Source organism: Cariama cristata, unplaced genomic scaffold (assembly GCF_000690535.1).
Source record: "Cariama cristata isolate BGI_N322 unplaced genomic scaffold, ASM69053v1 scaffold14248, whole genome shotgun sequence".
NCBI classification, from domain to species: Eukaryota; Metazoa; Chordata; class Aves; order Cariamiformes; family Cariamidae; genus Cariama; species Cariama cristata.
In genome coordinates, this window is record NW_009629536.1 from 73,893 (window position 1) to 96,945 (window position 23,053).

Sequence of the window (23,053 nt, forward strand, 5' to 3'; positions counted from 1 at the left end):
GTCCTGTTCATAAAGCAGTAGGGTCACCACCTGCTCATTCCTGTGCTTCTTTCATTTAGCAGACAAGTAACCACTAAGGTGGTTAACTAACAACAGCAGCAGTTTCCAATCTGACAAGAGATGCGCATTATTTCTACTGCAATAGTCCATTTCAGAACCAGCACCATTCAGGGGAAAGTCTAAAAACTTTCATGCTCAGAACCATCCTCACCTTGAGGGCTTCTACACACGAATGCCCTTGTAGAAAGTGGAGCACTTTGGTCATAAAATCCCCTTGCATGGGCTAATGGCCAAACCAGAAAATGACCAACGGAGAAAAGGATTCTTTCATTCTTTCATGAAGAAACACCGTTAAGCTTTCTATGTTATACTGAGTACTTTTTAGCATCTGGAGATGGAAGAACTGTCTTTAAAATCAGATTCTTTTTATAGAAAATGAAGATCCCTGATGAGCTGTGTCAAAATGATCAGCATACTGCCTTCTGCTTGATATGATTGCCTTTAAAGAGCAGTAGTCCTGCCCTGAAAATTTCTGAGCCATTTCTACTCTTTTACGTGTAATTTATACAGACGTGTTACTCCAAATTAGTACAGCTCAGTAGACAATGCTCCTCAAAAGCTGCTTTCCCCTAAAGATTGCAATATTTGTTCTTGCAGTCTTGGAATTGTTCTTTCTGGGACCAGTAAACACCAAGTGATGGATGAAAAAGGACTTCTTTCATTTTTGTTGGTGACAAAGCAAAGAAAAACATAGCTAAAAGTCTCAAGACTAGAGAGAAACTTTAACAAGAGAAAACAGAAATGGTGTATTAGCCTCCAAGCTGCTAAGAATCTCTTGATTTCATAACTTTAGTACTTTCAAGCTACCACAGATTAGTTTCTAGAAGTTTCTTGGAACATGTAGTACTACTGAAAGTAAGCTCATCCTGTAGCTATATTTCACACATACACACATTAAAAAAAAGCCATTTTGCATTTGGGCTAGACCACAGTGACTTGAAATGCTGGGTGATATGCACTGCAGTTCTCAGCAAAATCTTCCCACTACCAACCCAGCTACAGTCAGCATCTATAAACACCAACCGCCTTTCCCAGTGTGATGCACGTGGGAAATCCCAGCTGACGGTGTCACAGGGCTTCCTAACGCATAGAGCAAAACTCCCGCCCCGTCTGTTTCAACACAGGCACATCTCTCTACACTTTCTCAGCCACCCCGACTGCTCTTTTTCCCATGCACGTCCCAGCTCTGATAGTCTTCATCTCACACCAGCACGTGACTGAGGTCTGTGCTGCCTGCCTGGGTCAGTTGTTTGGATATCATTAGATTGCCCTGACTGAAAGCCCTAATGAGGTGCTGATCCCATCATCCAATCACTCAGCTGAGCCAGCATGCATCCCGTGGGACAGCCAGAAAAGACTGATGCAAGAATTCCAAGTGATGTGTAACATGAAAGGGCGCCATTTGCATCGCTAGGACTCACGGCCTGTCAGCATGGCCATTAGAAATCCTGGGCTACAGAGATTTATAATTCAACCCTCCCACACACAGAACTTGCTCCAGACTAAAACTTGGCACAAAATTCAGTCCCAGGAGGATGTTAAAAAAATAACCCATTCAACGGTTTCTGTTCCATGGCTTCAGCTCACAGCCGTTTAAATAATGGCAATTTCTCATTTCTCTTTTTAACTGAGGAAATCCAATATAAAACACCAGATTTACATAACATTGCAGTGGTGATACAAGCTGGCAAAAAACCCAGGGAGAAGGCTGCCAGAGCTGTTCCGTCATCCCCTTTTGGTGAATTTCTCCATTTGGATTCAGTTTAATGGAATGATTTTTATTAGGTCTAGCTCACATCATGTGTAATCTGCAAATCCCACCTCCACGTTGGTCAGGCAGCTTGCCCTAGCTTTGTACACCTTCTGTGCCTGTTAGAAGGGGACAAGCCCTCCTGTGGTCAGCACAGCCTTCCACTTGTGCTGATGCTGTTATTTCTTTGCTGCAAACTCTGCTGGCTGATTTAGAGGACAGTAATTAGTTGCCTATTGAGCTGCAAAAGACCGAGTGGACAAGGAAGGGACGTATATAAAACAAAGGAGGGAACTGATGCAAGCCAAAAGAAATTTGTCAGTAAAGCCTTTGACTTGATTAGAGATTGTTCTGACAACTACCACACCTGCTTCCAGAGAGAGACATAGACCCAAGCCTATTGTGGCTGCAGTCCTTTCTCCAATAGGTATTTAAATTCCTATGGGGGCCATCTGTAATCTTGAGTTTGTCAGTGGAAAAAAAAAAAAATCTTGGAAGTCGATGGAATGCCACAAACACTTCTTAATGAATACATCAGACTTCAGGAAGCGTGCAGCAAATCACTGCGGTGAGCATAAGCCTTCTGCTACACCACCACTTACCCAGAGAGGCCTTTGGTAGCACAAGTGGGATTGCTAGGAGCTTGTGTCACCCGCAAAATGTATCATCTGCTGGGTATGCTCCTGGCTCCCATCTCATCACCACCAGCACCACTCCTGCTCTCCCACAGCATACCTGAGACACAGCTGCTGCTGCTGTGCTCCAGTTGGAGGACAGGGCATATTACAAATCATCACCAAAGAACAGATTTTTCCTATTTGTTATACAAGTCAACAGGTAGCACAATTATAAAATAATTACATGGCCAAATGCTATGAGAAGAAAATGAAGATTTGTATCAGTGGTCAACCCCAAGGCTCCAAAACTCAGAAAGAGGCGTCTTTCCTGTTCTTTAGAGAATTACTGGCTTAAAGGTACTTTAAATCAGTTTGGACTCTCTGCTGCTGTCAGCAAAGATGGTACAAGATGCTACAGCAGTCAATGTCAAAATTCTTCCAGAATGTGGTGGTAGGTCTAAATTGCCATTGTTGCACTGATTCTCCCCATGTACTAAACCATCCTCCCTAAGATCAGCCTCTGAGGTCCATGTTCCAGCTGTGAAAACCCTTCTGGGTTTCCAAGAGCTACATCTACAATACTTCTCCTGAACAGGGGAAAAAAGTTGAGCCAAAGGGCCCACCTGAGCTTTCAAAACAGAAAAACAAGATGAGGCAAGCATCTGCAGAACCACTTTCTTTTCCAACAGCTGCACAGTTTTCTCATACCTTGTCCTTTAATTCCAAATGGGGGTACAAAGTCCCTGATACGTGCCCATTTCCTGAAGGAATCATCCAAGAACATTGGTGCCGGCTTCGAGAACCTGAGAAAACCAAAATGAGACAGAAATTAACTCCTGAACTAGGAAGGATAAACTTCTGTAGGGAGGTTGAGAGAATCCATACCTAGGTGCTGATTCTACATTCTCACTGACAATACAGTAACGTAGAAGATTTTACTTTTACCTAAAGGTGCCTTCAGTGGAACAAATCTGTCAGAATTTGTGCCATGAGGACACCCAAATCACTGAAGTCGTGAGCCTGGCAATCACTTCCACTCAACAACTTAGAACTTCCCCACTATTGTTCAGCTATTAATTTAGTTACAATAAGCTGTAAATTGCAACCAGAGTTTAGGCCGTTTTACTTCCAGCTTTGTAAGCACAAGGCAATTTATACGCTGTCTATGCGAGCGTGTGAGGAAGGGGTGTGGAGTTGCCTTTATATTGTTCATTACATGTTCACTACACACAGGCACGCTGCTCAGGGCAAATGTGTGTGGAGAGCAAGGCTGGGTTATCTGCTTCACTCATGCACATACACAGCAGCTATCATAACACAGGCAAGAAAGGAAATGCTTCAGGAGATCATGAAGCAGCACTTAGTTTACAGAGAATGGAAATTCAGTACAGATGTAGGTGTTTTCTTCTGCATTCATTAACATATAAATGATTCAAGAGAGGTCCTTGCCAAACCAAACAGTTGTGATCTGTCCAAAACCACTTACAAAAGAGAGAACTAGTCCTTCTTAACCATGTCATTATGGGAATACATTATCCTAATTACACCCTCAACAGACAAACACAGCAGCTATTAAAAATTTGTCTCTTCTAGAAACAATTAGTATGGTGGCCAGATAGAAGGAAACAATTAGCAAAGGAAACTTCAGAAATACTAACTTTCATATGGGACCATTTCTGAGTGTATCAACCTCACTGCTAGAAAATATGCTAATACTATTAGAAATCTGTTCATTCAGTCATATCAAAACAGTAGCAGGGACATTCTGGATCAAAATCAATCACACTATGCTATAGAAATGAAGAAAGGAATGTACTGCATGGTCAGAGTCAGAGAGTACATCTCCACTACAGCCATACTGCAACTGCAACGTACACGTATCCGAAACAGATACAGTCTGGCTAACCTGGATAGATGTAACGCACGGGTTTAACCCTCCCTTCAGGCTGCTTTTGCACTCAGCATGCAACTCCATGCTACTGCAATCAGATAACTTTTGGACTTGATCTACGTGATTCAAGATAAACTTATCTGCACTATGCCACAGTCAGGTACATAGCACAATTCCAGACAGCAGCACAGTGAGGAAAGGATGGAATGAATTCTGAATTATAAACTGCTCAAAGTGCAGTCCCATCACAGATGCCCAGTAAATTAGAGGCTGCAGAAACATCTGGGAAGGGGGAAGAGAAACCAAGAGTATTTAACAAAACAGGAAGACTCAAACTCACCTATGCATACTGCTTCACATCCACTCATGCAATCTTTAATAAGATCATCTATAACCACAAAAGCAGGATGCACAAATTACATGGTTGATCTAGAAGGAAAGGAGTATTTTTCCAGAGCTGAGGATATGAAAGGATCTATATAAATTCATCTGGGAAAAGGTGGGGAAGATGTGTTACATATATTAGAGATTCTGAAGATCTCAGGTTAAAAAAAAATAAACCACAGGCCTATTAAAAAAAAAAAAAAAAAGAACAGGATACAATAATACTCTGAAAACTTCAATAACCTGACAAATTAGTTCAATGTTTTTTCAACCATCTTGGTGCACTGAAATGTGGTCACTGATGGGTCTCCAAGGAGTTATCTCCATCTCCTTCCAACATCAAAAGGAGACATCTTTGCAGGATTCTCATACAATGCAAGTATGTAAACGACAGTTTACAGTAGTCTGACATGGAGTATGGAGGGCCTCTCCCTAATGCAGATTCCTCCTTACAAGGTGCCTGGTCAAACCAGGAGGAAGGTCAGATCCTCTTGGGACTCCCTGGGCCCTGAGGAAATTGCCCCAAATCAGCTGAAGAACTAGCAAGACTGATATGATACTCTGCAGTATCCCTTCGGCATATGATGACCGGGGGATCAAAGTGATGCCCAAAAAGAAGGGTGAAGTGACCATCAGCCATTTTATTGTATTTGCTACAAGTAAACCTGGGGATTTTTCTAGCAAAGAACACAATAGGCTTAGACTACCTACTATTATTTGGTAATATTTAACACTACCATACACAGAGCTAGGGAAACTGACTTTTAATACATACTTTTGCTTCATTTAAGAGGGAGAAGGAACAGTTTTGGAGGGAATATTATATCCACATGGAGGGAAAAAGGAGCAAATTAGAGAATATTTAGCTCCCATAAATCTTGAAGGTAATTCCATTTTGGAAGTATTAAAAAAATCACAAATGCTGTAAGCTCATGATCTATGAAAAGCACTTTGCCACCTCAATAAATCAGAGCAGGCCAGAATCAATGTCCAGCAGTGACAGGGAAATGCTGTCTGCCAGACCTCTCCAGGAGCATGGCTGTTCTGTCTCGGGTCCGAAGGGCATCTGGCATATTCTAGGACCCTTCAGGAAATATCAGGATATGCCTCAAACAGGCCATGGGAATGCTCTCTACAGAGCACCTAAAATACATTCCAAGGAATGCGTGGGAATTTGTCAAACAGAAAAAGTAAATGTTTCCAAAAGATGTTAAATTTTGTATCTACTAAGCAGCTTGCATACAGGATTCTGCATTTTACCCTAGTCATCTGTCATGGCTACCTAAAGGCAGGTTAGCTTCACCAACAACCACAGATCCAGAACTGAAATAAGCTTGTACTCTGGGGGCAAACAGCATGTAAAGGGACAGTTTCCATTTTTCAGATTTAAATTTTAAGCACTTCCTCTCTACTCTACCCCAAATTCCAGAACAGACATAATGCAACCTCATAGCACATGACAGCCATGAAAAGATGAGAAATGTGGGTGCTTGTGGCACACACTTATGACCTGCGTGATTTGGCACAGAAATGCCAAGCATCTAAAAATTTCTAGCTTGAATGGCATACCCCAATAAAACAGCAAATGACATCTAAATAGACTAAATGCTGGATATGATAATTACTAGGTACAGTCCAAATCTCTCCCAGTTCTCAAGTTTGCATTCCTTGTACAAAGACATTAGTAAAATCTCTAACACAATTTATCACCACACACAGTGAAAGGAAGTGTACTGCCAGAAAACTATTCTTAAACAGGAATCTATAGACACAAGAAAGTGTGATATATATTTGTGCTTAGGAGATTCCAGCTTATGTGTCAAAAAATTACATTTCCAGTTATTTTCTCCCTGACAAGTAAGAAGAGTTATGACCACAAAAGATTTCTACCTGGAAGGTTGAACTAGCCCGCCAGAAGCTCCCCAGCCAAGTTTTCTGACCATTTCCATTCTATCCTTGATACACAGATTCATTCACAGCTACTACTCTTTGATGCATTCTGAGGTATTCAACAACAGCAGCACTAACTTCCCAAAGTATCTCGCAAATCCTAGACTAGCACCACTGCTATTCAAGATAGCTACTGAACGATTTCAAACCTTTAACGTTGACTAGAATCTGCTCTCTACTCCTACCTGCTGCTTTCAAGGTAATTAATACATAAATGTGTAGAAGAGAATAAACTAGACCAGAAAGTAAGTAAAATAAACAAACTGATTGATAGTCTTCAGCTTTAACAGGGAGGGAGGAAGACAAGGCCAAGTCCCTGAAGGAGTAGGGGAGAAAAACGGCACCATGTTTCTAGAAATCATGACACTTAGGAAAGGCAGATTGGCAGCCACTAAGGTCTACTGTGGGCTTATTTCTCAGGTATTTCCTTCCTTTTTTTTTTTTTACCCCTGCTCCTTTAAGTCACCCTGCCCTTCAGTTTCTTCTTTAGTTAGGAAGAAGCAGCAACAAAAGAAAACTGGAAGCTGAAGGAAAAAAACCAAATGGTGCAAGAACCTAATGTTGCACATAACCTGCACCTTGCATTTGTAAAAAAGTATGAACAACCTTTTAATTTTTTTTTTAAACATACAAAAGAATCACTTATTTGTTCTGGCATGGCTTCTATCTTCTGTTTGCAGATGCTCAAAAGCATCCTCGGTTAGACAGAAGGCACAAAATCTACTGATTTTATTAATAAAATGGCCAAAATACAAATCAAAGCACTCCAGCACTGAATAATTAGCTCTGATTGAAGCATTTATAAATGTACAGAGAGAAAACCTAAACTAACCTTTTCCTTTTTCCCTAGCGAGCCCTAGATGTACGTTCTCTCCCTTGCCTCCCTTCTCTGGGAAGCAGAGTGGCGTGATAGCATAGGGAATGAGGAGGTTTGTGATGTCCCGATTCCACATTTCTTATTGACATTAATCCTTTGTCAAAAATCCAAGCAGCTCAAAGATTCCTCAAGCAGCTGAAAAATTTAAGAGACCACATTAATAAGGATTAACCCTATCCTACAACCAACATACTTCTTTTCCTAAATCAGCAAAAAAATGGATGGCTGCAAGAAGAAAATCTTGTAACAGTAGAGATCAGGCCAAAAATGAAGCTGGTCTTAGCAAACTGCAGAAATGGTCTAAAATAAAATTAGACGATATGGTAAAGATAATTTAGCACTGAAGAATGGTTGGTCTGTGCACCCAACCACTGCCATTTGAGACCCCTGGTTCTTTTGGAAGAGACAGTGAGCCACTGATCCCAATCCATTTTCTCCCATGCTATTCATGCCTACAGACCTTGAACGCACCTACAGTTGTCCCTTACAGGCTGAAAAGTCCTCAACTACCTGGTCATTCTCTATACAGATGCCACTGAATTGTGCAGCAGTACAACGCTGCTTTACTTTGTTCTCTGCCCTTTCCTAACAACTCTTATCATTTGGGTTTTGGCCATTACTGAGCTGGTGCAATCACTTGTACCTTTGCAGCTCTGCACGAGGACCACGAGGTGTAAACCATGGCCCTTCCTACTGACAGGAAGGGGCAGTCAGTGCCACAGTCACTGTTCAAAGGCTTTATTCCACAAGGAAAGAAAAGGAAGGGGCAGGCAAAGACCACCGAACAAAAACCCCTCTACCCACCCACAGGCCATGCAGCAGTTATCCCAGTTACCTCAGTTATCCCAGCCTCCTTCCCTGGGAATGATTGCTCTGTACCTTTGAGGCACTCTGGAGCATCATCAGCCTTCTTGCCCTCTTTGCTCTCCATCACCTAGTAGGTTGTTTAAACTCATCGGTGCAGGCATTTTCCCATTGCCTGCTCACTGCTCTATTTAGAGCCAGACCAGCTGCTCCAACACATCTTAAAGGGCCTCCCTACTCTGCACTGCAGTTCATACACAGAACATTGTCATACTATTGCAGGAAAGATAAACATCCTTTCATGACTGAAAAATGTAACTATCACAGCTGTAAAACCCGTTAAGTACTCCACTTTATTCAGGATCAGAAAATATCAGCTCAAGGACCATGCCCAGTTCTGGGCCTCACGTAAAAACAAGAACAAACTGGAAAAAGGCCGTAGGAGAGCTATGAAAAAGATCTAAGGTCTAGAAAACATGATCTCCGAGGAAAGTTAGAAAGAAATGAATTTGTTTAGTCTAGAGAACAGAAAATTGAAAGAGGACATGATAAGCCGTTGAATATTACAAGGCTCCTGCAAAAGAGAAAGGTAATATCTCCATATCCCTGGTAAATAGAAGTAGTAGCCCTGGGCCTAAAATGCAGCAAAGGAAACTTAAATTAAGCATTAGACAAAGGTTTCTTATGCTTGGGATTATTACACATTAAAATCTATGGCCTGGACATGAGTTACAGGACTTGCAACAACTACATTGGTTTCTGATTTTACTGTACTATTTTTAAGAACAAGTTCACATCTATTAAGCATAAGTTAGCCATAGCTGTGCCTGCTTTTAAGAGGGAAAATTAAATAGATGATCTTTTGAAGCTCTGCACAGGTTCATTTCTTTTAAAACCATTTTCACACTGGGTTAACAACTGTCAGGAGGTGACCAAGTACCCAAGCTACAGTCTGCTGGAGTTGAGAATGAAGAGCTACCCTTCAGAATCCTTGTGCTTCTTAAGTATTTACCTTCATACATGGTAATCAAATTTCAGTACACACACTACTGTAGATAAGCAGCACATGGATTTTGCAAGCCTGTTGCCTGCCAAGACTGCTTTCTGTTTGTACCCTGTACCTTTGTGATAAACAGGAAGACACGTAAAGTTTAACCTTTCTGCAGTCATTAACATCTTGGGCTTACGCACTACTAAGGCACAAAATCAAAGACCGATTTAATATCAACTCAGTCCCTCCCGCTCACTGACTACGTTCTGACATGCATGAAGTTCAATGAAGTGTCCTGAACAGCTTACCTATATAATGCAAATAATCATTATGAGGACTGTTTTATTATTTGTCACTATTAAATCAAAAAGAAATCAGTTTGCCTGCTCTAACAAAATCCTCAGACTTTCTCACTGATTCTCCAAACATTTAAGACAAAACACACGTATGCACACACAAAAATTACAAGAAGCTTGGTTTAAAGGTTGGCTTCCTTTCGGGAAGGGAAAAAAAAAAAGGCTATAAAATCCAGACAAGGCAGAAACTTTGTCCTGACCTGCCCAATGGTGCAGCATATAAGACAACACGCAAAACTTGTCATTGTTCACCAAACCCTCTAATACCAAAACACAATTATGCAAGGGTGAAAAGCTGACTTCTAGACAGCATAGAATGATGTTAGCTTAAAAAACAGTTTCCTAACATCATTTCAATGTCATAGTTTGTTTTTCATGTGTTATTGTCAAAGATGCAAGATTGAATTACAGCTAGTTTTTCCTACCAAAAGCCAGGTGGGGTGTTCAAGGCCTCTGAGGGAGCACTGAGCCAAATAGATGAGATTACGTGGTATTTGGAAACATGATGAAGGTGAGCAAAAGCAGACTGTAATTATACTGCCTGAGTTTTCAAAGCCTCCTGTGCAAATAAAAAATGAGATGAGGAGGGAAGGTGAAAGGGTGCAATCCTTCTCCCTAGCAGAAAGAGTTAGCTCATGTAGAAGATGCCACCCAGCAACTCTGCCAGTTGGCCAAAGTTTAGCACAGTTATGTTCCTGCTCATATTCTACCGAGACAGGAAGGAGATTGTTGTTTCTAATGAAAGAGAACAGGAGAGTAGCCGTCTAGGCTAATTGCTGCTGTGCAACACTGCACTCCCAAAAGGCAGAGTATCTGTTTTTTCTGGTGAAGATCTAACATACATTCCAGAAGACTGCAGATGATGGGCACAGTTCCCATCACTGACCTGTTATCTTTCATCATTGAAACTAATTAACCTGTCTGTTACAATGCAGTGACTGCACTTCACTTTTATAAAGCCATCTCACTGTTCTCTTTATTGTACTTGCAGAGAAAAGTTAATCCACAGCCATGCCACTGCCAGCAATCCTCCCCACCCACTGCTCATTCCTGCCACCCTGGCACGTTCGACTGTTCTGAGCTGCTCGCAGTCTTATGGCAGAGCACATCAAACGGCATTTCACTGTTTCAAAAGCCTCTGATCTTGTTTCTTCCTACCACATTATTTAATGTCTATATATCTATCTTGAGGTTATCCTAATGTATCAGACCAATTTTCAGATTTCAAAGCATTGAAGGGAATAGTAAAATTTTTAGTGGCCTTAATAATGAGTAAAAATGCCCCTGCAGAAGGAGTCTGGAATACGCAATTCCTCCATCTTGAACAAAGAGCACATACAATTTTTGTGCATGTAAGTCAAGAAAGCTGAAAAGAAACTGGTACATATGTAGGGAACAGGACAATGATGAAAGAGAGACTTATACCATCAGCTAAACCAAAAATGCACATATTGTTTAGCACAGCCCAGCACAAGCACAGCACAGAAGTGACTCTCAATGTACAGCACAGGGGATGCAGCACGGAAGGGAAGATAATGAACAAACAGGCACAAAAGACAAATGAGTATGACCTGATCATGATACAGCCAGCTGAAGGCGAAAATAAGGTCACTAACGTTTAAAACAGGTAAGCTCGAAAACAGCCTTGTGATGCAAGCAGAGGAAGACAGGGAAGTGCAAAACAAATGACTTGAGGTGAAGCTAGGTCAATTTATGAAAAGGGTTGTATGACTTGGTATCTGCATAGGCAGGGGACTGGACTTCGTAATTGACTCAGTTCCTGAATGCCTGGTGTTCCTTTACCTCTGGCATATTGCTCTCTTATCCAGGTCAAAAACCTGCTTGGGGCAAAAATTTCCTGCTAAGTCTTACTGGAGTGAAGATGCTGGCAGAAGAAATATCAATGTTTCGAGCATTGTTACTGAAACAGATGGGTTGTTCTGAGAGAAAATAGCCTTAATTTTTCCAAGGCTCATATACTTACAGAATGATCAATGTCATTTCAGAACCTAGACAAAAAATTCCTATTAAGATGATACGGAAATTATTAAACTGCTGCAAAGTACACACCGTGGCATTAACAGAGGTATTGTCAGCTCTTCTGATTGTCTTACATGTAGTGCAATACTCTGAAAAGTTCTATGGGACGCTGTTCCTCATATCACACTCCTGGAAGAACCTCAGCTTTCATGTTAAAAAAAACCAAAGCAAATAAAAAATATTTTCCTAGCCTTAGAGTTAGAAATGAGACCTCAATAACTAATAAAGGCTCAGAAACCTGAGGAAAAATAAAAAGAAACCATTCTTTTCAAACTGTATGCATTTTCTGTCCTGACTCGTTATTACTGAATATTTGTAGGTTGCAATTCTCATCAGTGCAACTCCCCAAAGTGACTTTAAGGTGTTCCAGAGAAAGCCTCGCCAATGAAAATGCAGGCAAAAGACAAGCCTGCCTTCAGACACCAACAGGAAATGAAAGGAAAACAGTAAAAGTGGGGGGGGGGAAGTGTATAGAAGCTATTGTCCCCATAGTTGCTTACAGCATACAAGACAAGCAGATAATTGAACGCAAAGAAGCAAAGACAAGAAGTAAATTGTTCAGCTTCTTTATACACTATATAAATTGTGATCATCTTTGAGCATCACAGTCCACTGTGATGTTTCTTAGAATTTTTTGTCAGTTACTTTCAAAAGATTTTTTTTTTAAAGTCATCACAATCTGGATTTGACATAAAAAACCGGCATAGCAATGACAATACTAGATCAAGTCCACAGTTTTGTTGAGAAAACAGGAAGATATGAGCTAGAAGCAAGAATGAAATCTTAGGCAAAAACAAGGAGGGACTGAAAGCATGGGAGATGCTGGGCAAACACAGTTCTCAACATCTTGAAACCGGACAAGGCTTTTTGGTTGGAATCCACGTCATAATTTGCACCATTCAGAAGATGGACATCCTAACTAAAAAAACAGTGAGGGAAATGTTCTCTATTGCACAAATTCCTAATGCCTAAACAATTTACCTTGGCATGCTCCCTCTTGTAGGAAGTTGTTCAAGAAACAGTTGTGTGATTTTCAAGCTTGCCTAATAGTCAAAGGCAGTGTAATTAATCCAAACAGAGAATAAGCTTTTTTCTTCTATTAAGTGAAACAGGATAATACAACTTTAGGTGCCATCTCCCAGGTACAGCCACCTGATGTTCATTTGTACAACGTACACACACACAAAAAAATCTCTTACTATCAGAATAATACCACTTACTGAAAGACAGTTACAGATAGATTACAAAGCTGCTCTGAATAAGGTCCATTTCAACCCCAACGGGAAAAATTCCAGATGTGTTTCTGTTACTCTGCTGCACAATAGACTTCACATTGTAGTGGAGTACAACTGGGAGCAGTCAGTTGTTACTATTTAAGACTCAGACAGAGGCTTTTTTCTTCCTTTAATCAGATGCAAAAACCCCCCAGGATTTTTGCATCTTATAGGCTCTGACTGGGAATCTAGACAAAAAAAGGCCAAAACATGTACCCCAAGTAGAGTGAGTGTTTTCAGAGGGGTCTTTTCCCCTCAGGTGCCAGTACCAGCAGGTCCTTCTGTAACTGGAGAGAATGTTTGATATGGGAGACATGGACCCTGTGCCCAGTTTCATGTAATTCTCTGTCTCCTCTGCCACCTTATTAATTCCAGCTCTTAGCCCAAGAGCGATCTGTAAAACAACACGCACTAAAATCTTCCAGATAATATCAGCACTGTTTTATATAAGCCTCTCTCCTTTGGTCCCATGGTTTTAAAAATAAACAAGTATTTTAACAAAACAAGGGTAAGATACTGAGCTTGTAAAACCTCTTTCTGGTTACTGCTTCCAGAGATAAGGCATAGAAAGTAGACACTGAAGTTTCCATGTAAGAGGCCACCTGACAAAACCAAAAGGATTTACTGACTCAAGGAACAAGTGGGTGCAGTGCAGAAAACTGCAAACAGTAGAGAGCAGAGACAGCTACATCCTTTCTTCATCATCCCACACAGAAAGTGTCTGACTTGAGTTAGAGGTTAGGCAGGAAGAAGAGTCTGGAGGTGCGACTTGACTACTCTGACAAATAAAAGAACCATGAACCATGTTGAACTCTCCTGTCCTACTTGCAAAATAGGTACAAAAAATAAGATCTATCCTTCCAGCCAGCACACTTACTGGCCTCCTCCGACCAGGGTCCCATGCTCTGTTGTGTCCCCAAGTCAAAGTTCAACATGCACCTGGCAAGAGACTGGGCAGCAACAACGGTACCCACAGCAGTAACTTCAAAGGACTCTGCTCCAAGGCTTGATGGATACCTGAAGCACAAGGTAAGTTCTTAAAAGCCTGCTCTCCAAAATGCTATAAATCTTTTGGAGGAATGGGTAACCTCCCTGATTCACTAATTAAAGCAGAGAGACCCTCCCAGTTATTCTTATCGCACCACCTGAAGAATGGTACAACAGTCCTCCTCATTCCAGGAATGGAGCTTTTCAATGAGATAGCTCATTTCAACAAGTTCCCACAAGAAAAGCCAGTAGAAAAAAGGATGCTGCTGGTTTATGCATTTGAGATTTTATGTAAGTCACTGAAATAAATAATAATATTATTAGCTACTAAAGGAAATGGTTATAGTGCAGATGAGAGGATAAAAAAAAACACACAAAAATGCCTTCTCTTTCAGTACCCTTGATAAAGAAAGCACTTTTCCTACAGCTGTGGGAAAGAAAACAAGACATAATGGTGAAAGTTAAAATTACATGTCTTTTGGCTGTTATCAAAGGGAGCTATAGCACATGGACAAAGTGCAGTCTGAGTGATCCCAAATTCCAAACCAAAGAAATGTTGCAGGCATATTCATCATTGACATTTGTATTTGTTCCTGAATATTACAAAGAGCAGTGAAGATTGCTGATCCACTACTTTAGTCCCAGTAGCAACGTTTAATTGTGTGAACTGCATTCAGCCTTTATAGAAAGCATCAATAAGTTCACTCCTACCATTGATACTCTCCCACTGACCCCCTCAGGCAACCCAATACTACGTAGTTTCAGCGTGCAGCACTCCCAGTTGACACAGAAATCCTGCCGCACCCAGGAGTTTTCCATACCCTTAGCGAGTGGGTGGAACAAAGTACAGAGAGTGACCGTGTAACCCAGCATCTCCACAGATCCATCAGGGAGCCACAAAAGAAGTAACTTACTCTCCACCTCAGCCTGGAATTCAGTCTATTCACTGTATTTTCTTAGCATCATCCGGTTTTGGTTGATTTTCTCATTCTTTTGTTTGCCCACCTATGTTTGCCTAACCACTTAGATGGCCTACACAACCATTACAGTATTCAAGCACTTCGCAAACAATTACTTATAATTTACATTTGTCATAGAGAAGGTGTTTTGTGTTTTCATTCCACTTCTTGAAAGTTTTAAAACTAATCCCATGAAGGTATTAAACTTTTCACTCCAGACATTTTGGAAGTAGACACGCTCAGTGTGACAGTGTAAGAAATCTCTCCATTACAATGACAAATTACAGTCATTTTGTTCTTGTTTAATCTTACTTTTAACAAAACAATCACCTTGGTAAGAAAAACTGGAAAAAGTCATGAAAGCTCACAGCCTAAAAAGTGAAAGCTCTGGAATGCACTGGCAAAAGAAAACGAAGACCATAATATAAATAATGAGTTATCTTAATCACCAGTTATTTCTAATATCTTATCATCTTAAGTACTTCTACCCTCCAATAAATCAACACTTAGTCACTTCTTTGAACTTACTGAACTACAATAGAAGACGTAACAAGAAAGCTATAGTTCAAGCTACCAAATAAAGTTCCTTAAAAGTAATAATAATAATTTATTATGCAAAGCTGTAATAAAATCCCAGAAAACATTGACTGCCCTTCCAAATTTTTCCCAAATAGTTATTTTTCTAAAAACAATTGCCCCATATTAGAGTAGTTAAAAAAAAAAAGTTAAAGCCCACAACCCCACCTAATTCAAGATACTCTTACATTTCCCCCTCTAAACAGAAAAGTTGATACTTTAGCTGAGTATCCCTTGATCTCAATGACAAGAGAAGCAGCAGATTTTCATTAGCCAGCGAAATAGCAGCACTGTTGGCTGAAAGGAGAACTTCCCACAAGTATTTATGGGTGCTCTTTGGGCATGTGTTTAAACAGACTACAAACAGACAACCATGGAGCAAGAAAACAGTACAATATTATCCCACGTTACACTCTCCGCCTCTGTAAGCTCATGCTCAGCCCTCCTGAATTGTACCTCTCCATTGGACATTTTGGTTTTCCTGAGTTGCAGACTAAGTGTACTTGGCAGTGAGGTTCACAAGCAACACAATTATAAAACCTGCAGATTCTCACGTCAATGCTGTGTAAACATCGCTGTCTAAACTTAAGCCTACAAATGACTGGAGAAAAGATTTTTAGCAACAATCAGCACTTTGTTGAATTCAACAGAAACTGCATAGTAACCTGTCTTCTGAATAAATTAGGTCACTCATGTTACCATACTTACCTTGTTGTAATTACTTCTGAATATTCCCAGTGCACACTTTTCCACTGCAACAGCCTGATATGTGCTCTGCAGCAATGGTTTTCATTTTAGTATCTTGGCCAGTCATGACGTGAATCAAATCAACAGCCCCTCTGGTGATACCAGGCTCTAGGGGCAACAAAACAGGTCCGCTCCCATCAACTTTTATCAGCTAATCTTTGAAAAATGGCAACCCTAGTTACAGGGATTAGTATCTCCCATACTGAGAATAGGAATTAGGAGTAAAAATACAAGAGTAGCTCTACTAGAAATAAGAATAGGCTGATGTGCAGCAGTATCAATAAATTGCTTCCAAACCTGCCCATGGCCAGCACAGCTTTGGAGAATCTCTAACAGTTAGCATGAGTTTTCTTTCCATGGCTACTTACTTCTTCTTTTGATATCAAGAGTGTGCTTAATGCTGCAAAGCACAAATTTGAACAAACGTTGCCTGCTTTGCTTACTGTTATCACCCACTGAAAGTTATCACTGACATTTCTTGAAACACACGTGAAGAGCCTGGAATCTGAGGGCAGCGATCTCGAGGGACTGAGCTGTGCAAGCATTAACCATCAACACTAAGCTCAGAACAGAGGCACAGGGATTAGAGATGTGTGCTTTCTTGGTAATTACAGTTACTGCATCAGAATCGGTTGTCTTGGGGGGGCGGGGGAGGGGGAGTGTTGCTTGATTTTTAGCTTGGGATTATTTTTTTTTAAGAATCCATGAGCTTGCTTGCCCAGCAGTAAGGAAAATCCTACCTAAGGATGCAAGTGAGACTGTGCTGGGTCAGATCAGAGTTCAAAATCTCTTTTCCAAAAATGGCAATAAATGGATGTCCAAGGCAAAGCAAGAACAGGGCAAAGAGATAAAAAATATTTCCTCCCTAACATTCACACAGCTTTCAAACATTTTCAGCTGAGTGGATTCCCTGAGCTTGATGTGGTTTGTCTAATCAGCAACCCCCTTTCCCTCCCAGCAATGGATCTCTCCTCCAAATGTTTGTCCAGATTCCCCTGGAATTCATACAGACATTGTGCAGCCGCCACATGCTTTGGTGAGGAGTTGCCCAGGTATATGACCTGATGCACGAAGAACTGAATCTTTTTTGTTCTGATGCACGGAAGCAGAAACACATTATGCAGAAAGACTGTATCAGTGTTTTTTCCCCTTCTATCTTCCACCCTGTAGTAAAAGCCAAGGGAGAGTTCAGTGCAGCTCAGCCAGAAGACCCACTACAGACTACAGAAGATCAGATCTCCCCCTGCTCTCTTGCTTCCTTCCCCTCAGACACTAACAGGGACATATGTTTTTATGCCATTTGTTACACATCCAGCTGCCTCAGCAATCACATCACCTCCTACCTCTCAATCCTCCCCTGCCCTGAAGGTCTTCCCCTATTCCACCTCTGGGATTTGACGTTTCCAAGCTTGAAGAAGTTTTATTTCATGCAGCTCTTACCTGGGAAACACACTCTATCTCTGTGCAGCAGAAGCCTTTAAATCCATTTCTTATGTTCCTTATGTGTTCCTCAGACATGTATCTCCCAAAGCTCTCAATTGGCTTCCCTGGTGTCTACCTCAAGCCACCGGCTCTCACCTACTAGGTGAGCAACTACCCCTTTTTGGCCTGGCAGACCACTTAGCAACTTTTAAGATTGGGGAATGCTGCATGCAGTAGTCCCTCTCCCACCACATGAGGAGTCCAACCTCCTCCTATGTTCACACAGCTTTCCTTAAGATGTTTGGTAGCTGTAGATGGCTGGGAAGTTTCAGATTTATTGCATATGACTGAAAAATATCTCTCTGCACAATGTAGTTCCTGACAGGAGCACCAGAAATGAAGTATCCGTAAAGGACTGAAGGGCCATACACACACAGTGAGCCCCAGCTGTTTCTGGGAAACAGTGCACAGGCACAGAAACCATGGCATGCTCAGGAAGTGGTCTGGGCTTCCAGCCGGTGAAGAACATGAAGTCACTATGTCCACAGACTGCACTGAACAAGAAGTGACAGTTATGGCAGCTATCAGCTGCTTCAAGGAGATCCTCTCTTGTCCTTTCACACTGGCCAGTGTTCTTCAGCAGCTGCACACAAGGAGTAAAACACTAGCTTCAAAAAGATGTATTTCATAAGGAGATGACGTTTGTCCAGACACAAATGACATACAGCCACATTACTCCTCTTTACCCACTAGCTAGCGTGGGAATAAAGCTCAGACACAGGAAAACTGCCTCTGTAGCAATGTCCTGCAGCTGTCAAAAAGTTGGCGTGTGAACAAGTCAGGCACAGGAAGAAGAGAAGGGCTACTGCAACCCTGGCCAACTGAACAATTTCAGAGTCTCAACATGACAGCACAAAAGTAGGTGACCATAGAGACACTCTCCCATTCCACTTTCTATACAGCTTTGCCTTGGACAGTCACAGGTTGTCTCTACTGACCCGCAGGAAGTACAGTAATATGTACACTTTGATCCAGCAATACTGACTAAGACCCAGTCTTGTGTGGGAAGCGTTGATGAATTACCTCTGGTAGACACTGAAATCACTCAACCAATTAACTCAGATTAGATTAGCTGGTAGGTTTGGAAAAATGCTATGAATAAGATGTCTGCAGCCACATGTGTTTTTACTCAATTATGTGGCAATAGGACAATTAATTCAAGCATCAAAGCTACACCAAATCAGATAAGCAACCCCACCTAAAACAAAACCCAGGAACATACTTCCTACAAAAGTAAAATAACTTTATTCCACTGTGGCTTAGTACAAACTGACCAGAGATAGTTTCTTCCTGATCAACTTCAAAATCAATGTCCTAAAAAGTGAGATCTCCCATTCTTACTATTTTTAAAATCTACTGTTACTATAGCCGTTTTATTACTTGTATTAGTAGACAATGATGCATCTCTTATTCAGATCCTGTCTCAGTAAAGTCTATAAGGTTAGATCAGTTTGAAATATAGTCTATTTCCATCTAATTAAGACCCAAGAAGGGTTAATATTAATATAATTTATGACTTTTCTGCAATTCACTAAATTGCACATAGCTATGGTATTTTCTCTGCAAACTAAACACATCACATTTTCACTGATACAGAACCCATCCTTCCTAGAGACAGGCTACAATTTTATTTTGGAGTAGATCAGAAAGCAGGTCTGAAGTAGTTGTGCGGACACGCAGGTCTTCTCCATCCCTACCTCCTCTTAGCAAGGAGTAAAAGAGGAAGAGCAGAGGACCAAGGGTTGAGCTCTGTGGGCCTCCTCCTAGAGGAAGCTTGATAGACCTGGATGTGAAAGAGCTTCTGAAGGATCCCTGAAGGAGTGCTGCAGTGAGAGAACAAGAGAGGAGGCAAATAAGTAAGGGGAAAACAACATTTTGAGAAGAGCCAGCTTGAACGTGGTAAAGGCTGCTGGCTAGAACAACCTAAAAGACTACCAGTTTTAAGCAATCACTTGTCACACTGCCTCTTCCACCCACTTCTGTAAAGTCACATCACATCAGTTCATTTCCAGGAACTGCCTGAAACACTGCCTACACACCGCAATTCCTGTGGATCTGATGATACTCACCAAATTACTGCTGCATCAAGGCAGTTCCTGCAGTATCACACCTCAACAGCACTGAAGGTCATGCCAGAATTTGCTCTTCCAGGTGAGGAAAAGGCAAAAGAAGCTTAGGAGACAGGGAACGAGGGCTATAACTGGGGGAAAAGTGGAAGGTAAAGGAAAAGGAAAAGTGCAGTGGGGAAAACGTGCTCACAGTGTTACGGGGTGTGAGATCAGGATGGTGGCCTGTGCAGGTCACGGTATACAACAGGGTTGCCAGAGTATAGTATAGTGACAGGGGAGGCTGGACGCTGGTTTGTGACTTGAAAAACTAAGAAGATATAACAAGGGAAGTGGTAAACACAAGATTATCTAGACCACAGGACAGGCTCTGTGGTGACTCGGACTAGAGAATTTAGTTTTTAAAACTGTATTTCAGAGTCGCACCTCTAAATTCTGCTTGGAACCCATCTGAGACCAGCCCTTGCAGCTTAGCAGTGAAGTCAAAGACTCTGCTTACAAAGAAGTCACCAGAACCTCTGTCTAGAATTTTTCAGGGGCCTTCAACAGGTGTATGCTGTACTGAAAGCAACCTAGGATAGAACTGGAGGAGAGAAGCTTGAGGATATGAATGGAGTGTTATCCTTGAGCATGCAGATGAAGAGAGGAGGGCAATCACTAGTGCAATGGGATAAAAGACAAGTATTCTCTAAGGTGGAGAGGTAAACTCTTCAGATCCCCGAAGTATTGTAAGGGAGCAGGCAAGCAAGCAGAAGAGCAGAAATTCCAGGAAAAGACCTGACAAGGAATGAGAAAAAATTTGTAGAAAAGGAAGAGAAAGCAGGTTAGGGGATGAGAAGGCAAAAATGTTGTGCTGAATATTGTCATTCTCTCTCATTTGGAGTAGGGCGCAGTCAGACTTTGAGCAACAAGTAACGAAGAGGGCTTGAGGGCAAGCCACAAACAACATAAAGCATTTATCCCTGTGGCCACAAGGGGTGTTTAGAGCAGTTTCACTAGAACGAAGGAAGAGAGAATCCATTTGTAACACAGGAGAGGTCAGACTGGCCCCAGATTTCCGGCCAGGTGAGAACAGTCGTATGCTGTGGGGTGAGCCAGGGTAGACCCGGTGGAAGACAAGAGAGGCAAAGGACTAAGTAGCAATTAAAAAGAGTACAGGGAGAACAAAATACCTGTCAATGGAGAAAAAAAAGCAGACGTAAGGTAATATAGGGAAGGCAAATAAGTTGTCATAAGTGATGCAACTGGTCACAGAAAAAAAAAGTGCAATACATTGTGAGATTTGAGACACTATGTACACAGTAAAACTTCAAATTGGTTCACACTGCATGATTTTCAATTATAGGAGTTGTGCTGGTCTGTGTCATACCATGGTCATCTAAATGTTTAGAAGTCTATTTTTAATATACCTTTTAAAGAGTTTTCCTGGTAAGCAAGTTTATTGTGTTGTGGTTTCTCAAGTCCCTTTGCAAGTTTAGGTAACGTATTTGCTCCTTCTGTTCCTACAGCTGGAAGTCTGATTTTAATGAGAGATTGCATATTTTGGTTAGCAGCGCAATCATTACATTCTTAAGCCTCTTTAAAATTCCTAGATGTATACAGTCCAGGACGGGTGATTTAGCACTCATTAGTTTAGCAGTGAGAGAGACCAGAGACACTGCTTTGGAGAGATTTTACTGTTCTGAAGTTGGTTCCTAAGTGTCCAAGGCTTGAAAGCAAAAGATAGCAGGGCAGATTTACAAACCCACAACACAGAGGAGAGCTAAGGCTTGAACTGGATACAGTCTATCCTCCACCTCTTTCCTGTCTGTACAAATGAAAACAAAATGCCTCTATTTACCTTTCAAAAAAATACTTGCTGCTACTATGGGCTGAACCATGAAGAAAAGTAAGCCCTCCAACTAGTTTTAGTGATAGCTTCCATGATACTACCTCTTGATCAGTGGGGCTCTTTTTCAATGATTAGTAAGGGTGTAATTAAGGAAACTGAAGGAAGAAAGATAACTCAAAGATGAACGAGGCCTTTATTCAAGGTATCTCCAGGAAGCAGCAGGGACTGTAACACAAGCAAAGGGGAGGGTCCTGGTGGAGTCGAACACAAGGCAGCAATGTGCCCTGGATCCCGGGTGCGTGAGGCAGAGGGCTGCCCCGCGAGGGAGGGGGATCCTTCCCCTGGGCTCAGCACTGGGGAGGCACTGCTGGAGGGCTGGGTCCAGTGCTGGGCTCCCCACTACAAGAGACATGGACATGTTGGAGCAAGTCCAAGGAGCTAAAACGATTAAGGGATTGGAGCATCTGACATATGAGGGGAGGCCGAGAGAGCTGGGACTGTTTAGCCTTGAGCAAAGGCAGCTCAGGAGGTTCTTATCAGTGTGCATAAATACCTGGTGGGAGCAGTCAAGAAGGCAGAGAGATTCTTCTCAGTGGCACCCAATGTGCAGGGCAATAGGAAAAAACTGAAATACAAGAAATACCATTCAAAATAAGAAAAACAACTTTTACTGCAAGGGCGGTCAAACTGGGGAACAGGTTCCCCAGAGGTTGTGGAGTCTCCATCTGTGGAGATACTCAAACCCAAGTGAATGCAGCCCTGAGCAACCTGTCTCAGGTGACCCTGCTTTGAGCAGGGAGGGCTGGACTAGACCATCTCCAGAGGTCCCTGCCCACCCCACCTAGTCAGTGATTCTGCAATCCTTCTCCCTACAAAGCAAGGCACATTAAAGTTGCAAGAGCTCAATTTCTGTCCAGGTCAAATCTCAGAAAAAGGGTCTGCTAAAACTCCATTTTATACAAATGCTGTAATTCTTGCTGACCTCAATCAGCCTAATCAAGTGGTAAGATTACAAAATGGAAAAAAGGCATTTAATTTGATCAATACCAGTAGCTATTCCATTGACCTAATGCTTGGCCAGAGAGAGCTTGTGAAAACTGGATTAATGCATATGACTATAGGATTTCATCCTCTGGAAATCACAGCTTAAATTTGCCATTCAACAAAACTGGAAATCTGCAGCTTTAATGTCATCCCATTGCTAATGGGCATATTTACCTGGCATAACACATGCAAGGATAATTTGACCAATTGAGGCACATGTTTAAGTGTAAAACCCCAGACTCTTAACTCTGAACTGAGGGTGCCCGTACAAATTTAATGCCTCCTGCAGAAGAGATATAAGGAAAGCAATCAACTGCTCCTTTCAGCTGATGCTGAAGAAGAGAAATTAACCAAAAAGGGGAAGTGG

At 41.6% G+C, this 23,053-nt stretch overlaps 1 protein-coding gene across 1 annotated transcript in view; it reads right to left on the reverse strand.

The window, feature by feature from the left end:
- ST3GAL3 (ST3 beta-galactoside alpha-2,3-sialyltransferase 3) overlaps nucleotides 1–3,230 on the reverse strand; it is a gene marked incomplete at its 5' end in the record, with an annotated part of 73,352 nt that extends 70,122 nt beyond the window's left edge. The window contains one exon of the mRNA XM_009705202.1: nucleotides 3,136–3,230. Within this exon, the coding sequence (XP_009703504.1) occupies nucleotides 3,136–3,230 (95 nt within the window). The remainder of the gene's footprint in view (nucleotides 1–3,135) is intronic.
- Between the last annotated feature and the right edge of the window lie 19,823 nt (nucleotides 3,231–23,053).